Here is a 2890-nt window from a genome sequence, read left to right on the forward strand (position 1 = left end):
ATCCCACCCTCAATCCCCTCTTTGTTAGGTGGCCCTGAGCAGTGATGGGTAATCACACAGCTCTGTGTTAGCTCCCAGGAATAGGGTGAACCAGGGTGGCTCCTGTCTCCAGACTGGCCTTAATAAGGGGATTCCAGGTGGGGTCTTTGGATGCTTTAAATCCCAGCTTTTCCGTCCTGCTCCTCCGGGCTCGAGGGGGCCAATGGATTGCAACAGGATGGTGCTGGTGTCCTGCGGTTGTGGTTCTGTGGTTGTCACCCTTCCCTCTGTACCCCCATAGTCTCAAAACAGACCTAAGCCCATCTGCATGTACTTCTCATCCTCAGACCACCCTCTCATTCATTCATTCATTCATTCACTTATTCATTAGTTCAACAAATATTCATTCAACAAATATTTACTAAACCCTCATTCTAAGCCAGATGCTGTTCTAGGCCCAAATGTCACTTGTCTACAAATGTTAGAGGATATGAAGGGAACAGATATTACTGAGCAGAGACTGTATACTTGATACGTACACACTCCTGTTTAATCTCAGCAGCAACAAATCTGTAAGGCGGGTGCTGTACAGATGGGGAAACTGAAATTCTCCCCTGGGCCCCATGGTGAGGCAGGCCAAGATTTAAACCCAGTCTTCAAAGCCCCAGTCGACGCCACCAAGAATGGAGACAGGAGATATCCAGAGCTCCCAGTGCCCACCCTGCCCGTCACCCATGTTGGCACTGTCCCTGGGTGGTAGCTGCACCCTCATGCTTCTCACTCTGCCTAGGCTGCTGCCTCCTCAGCTCTTTGGGGTCGTGGAACAGACACTATTCAAGGTGCTGCCGGAACTGGTGAGTGTGGGGGCCTTGGGCCAGGCATGCCCCTCCCCCCAGGCTATGCCTCTCCTCCCCCAGCTTTGATAAATCTGAGCGCCACACAGGATTAGGATGTTTTTCTCTTCCACGCCCATTGGCTAATCCCATCCTGGCCTCCCCACTGCCACCCAGGTGCCTCCTGGCCCGCGAGTCTGTAGCTTCAGATGACCTGAGTCCCTCTGCTCCCCAATCCAAGTCTCTTTTTTTTACCCCATGCTCTGCCTTTGCCACCTGTATTATTTTTGACTTTATACTTTGCTTTAATCTAGCTTTGAATTAAATTGGGGTCACGCGGTGATTTTCAGCTGAGCTATGTGCTTGGCAATTATGTCCAGAAAATCACATACATGTATATTTTTATCTCACAAGTGAAACACATTCTGATTAAACTGCTCCAGGATGCTTGTCCATGGCCAGTCCCAGTCATTCTGGCTTCCACAGGGGACACGAACCGCACCTGAGAAAAGCTGGCCTGGCCAAAGGCCCATTTCATCAAGGCCCGAGAGAGGAGGGGTTTGCTGGGGCCACACAGCCAGCATAGGGCAGTCAGGCCTCCTGACCTCCAGTCCTGGCAGAACCCCTTTTGTGGGTCCTTGTGAAGGACACCTGTGGAGGTAGCAAGGGCAGGGGGACCTGAAGTTAGGAAAACTAGCTTGGGCTTGAAGAAGTCAGTCGGAAAGCAGCTCAGAGGCAGAAGGGCAGCTCCCAGCAGCAAGGACCTTAATCAGGCCCATCACAGGTGAGTTTCAATAAGGGAGGTGGGTGCATTTAAATTGCGGCCCTTAACTGGAGTCAGCTGGGACAACATGCTGCAAGACAGGATTTACGTGACTCAAAAAGGTTTTAAACATACGAGTTAATTACTAGCATTTAGAAATTGGAGATTTCTCTTCATAATCCAATTTCTAGCTTCTCTTGTGCAATCAGCCACCCTGGCTGCAAGGTGCCTCCTTCCTGCAGGTCACACGCTGGCGCCCAGAGGGCTGTTCCTCTCACCCCGCATAAGCCCTCTGGTCTCTTCCTCTCGTTTCTGTGACAAGCTGACCCCAGAGGCCTGGAGTTTCAGGACCCAAGTTTAAGTGAAAAGTCAGCCTTCTCTTGCCTCTGTGAGGACAGCTGTGCCCTTGGGCACGTTGTCTTTCTTCTTCTTCAGCCCCAGCTGTAGAAGGAAGGGGCTGGACTGGGTCACCTCTGAGGTTCCTGCTCTGGAGGGCTGTGGGACTCAAGATTCTGTGATTCCCCGACTTGGGATTCTGGAAGTCGAGCCACTTGCTCCATGTTTATACAGCACAGGGGTTTTCAATAAACATGGTGATGTGTGCAATGGATGTCCCCGGGCCCAGGCTAGGTCTGTCAGTGCCCACCTGGGTGGCAGGAGGGGCCTGAGAGCTGAAAGGGAACAGCTGCCTTTGTCCCCTCAAGGGAAAGCCTTGTCCAGATGCCCCAACTGGCCTCTGAATTGTGTCTTCCCTGCTCCCCCAGCATCCTTTGAGGTTTTCTGAGGGGGCCCATGTCACTGGCCCTCTGCACCACCTATTCTACCTTCCAACATATCAAGCTCCAGCCCCTCCCATGCTTCCCACCTTTGTGCCCCCCATCTGTCTCCACAGTCTGCCTTGCCTGGTCCTCAGGACCACATAGCAAATCATTTGTAGAAAACGCAGCTGTCCCCAGGTGGGGGCCCGCTTTTATTTTCTTGTAACACCTGTTTCTTCTGGACACAGCTGTGCCCTATGGTGGACAGCGTGCTGTGCGTGGTGAATGAGCTCCTGGGGGCTGTGCTGAGTAAGTTGTGGCCCTACCCCCTCCTCTTTACCCTTTCCCCTATCCTGCTCCCGTTACCTCAGTGGGTAGGGGTCCCAGGGGAAAAGGAAGGGGCAGAACCCTGGGACCTTTCACTTGCTCCTCAGACTGATGAGGCCGCCATGTTGAGAAGGCCTAATGGGGGAGGTCTGGGCTGAGGCTGGTTCAGCATGGCGTGGGCACTCACAGCCATCCAGGTCTCCATCTCCTAGGAGCTTCTGGCCACTTAC

At 52.9% G+C, this 2890-nt stretch overlaps 1 protein-coding gene across 1 annotated transcript in view; it reads left to right on the forward strand.

The window, feature by feature from the left end:
* Positions 1-662: 662 nt before the first annotated feature.
* BPIFB3 (BPI fold containing family B member 3) overlaps positions 663-2890 on the forward strand; it is a 32811-nt gene continuing 30583 nt past the window's right edge. Inside the window, exons 1-2 of the mRNA XM_019645695.1 lie at positions 663-833; positions 2582-2642. Coding sequence (XP_019501240.1) covers positions 663-833; positions 2582-2642 — 232 coding nt within the window. The remainder of the gene's footprint in view (positions 834-2581; positions 2643-2890) is intronic.

The sequence above is a fragment of the Hipposideros armiger genome, unplaced genomic scaffold, assembly GCF_001890085.2.
Source record: "Hipposideros armiger isolate ML-2016 unplaced genomic scaffold, ASM189008v1 scaffold_94, whole genome shotgun sequence".
Classification (NCBI taxonomy): domain Eukaryota; kingdom Metazoa; phylum Chordata; class Mammalia; order Chiroptera; family Hipposideridae; genus Hipposideros; species Hipposideros armiger.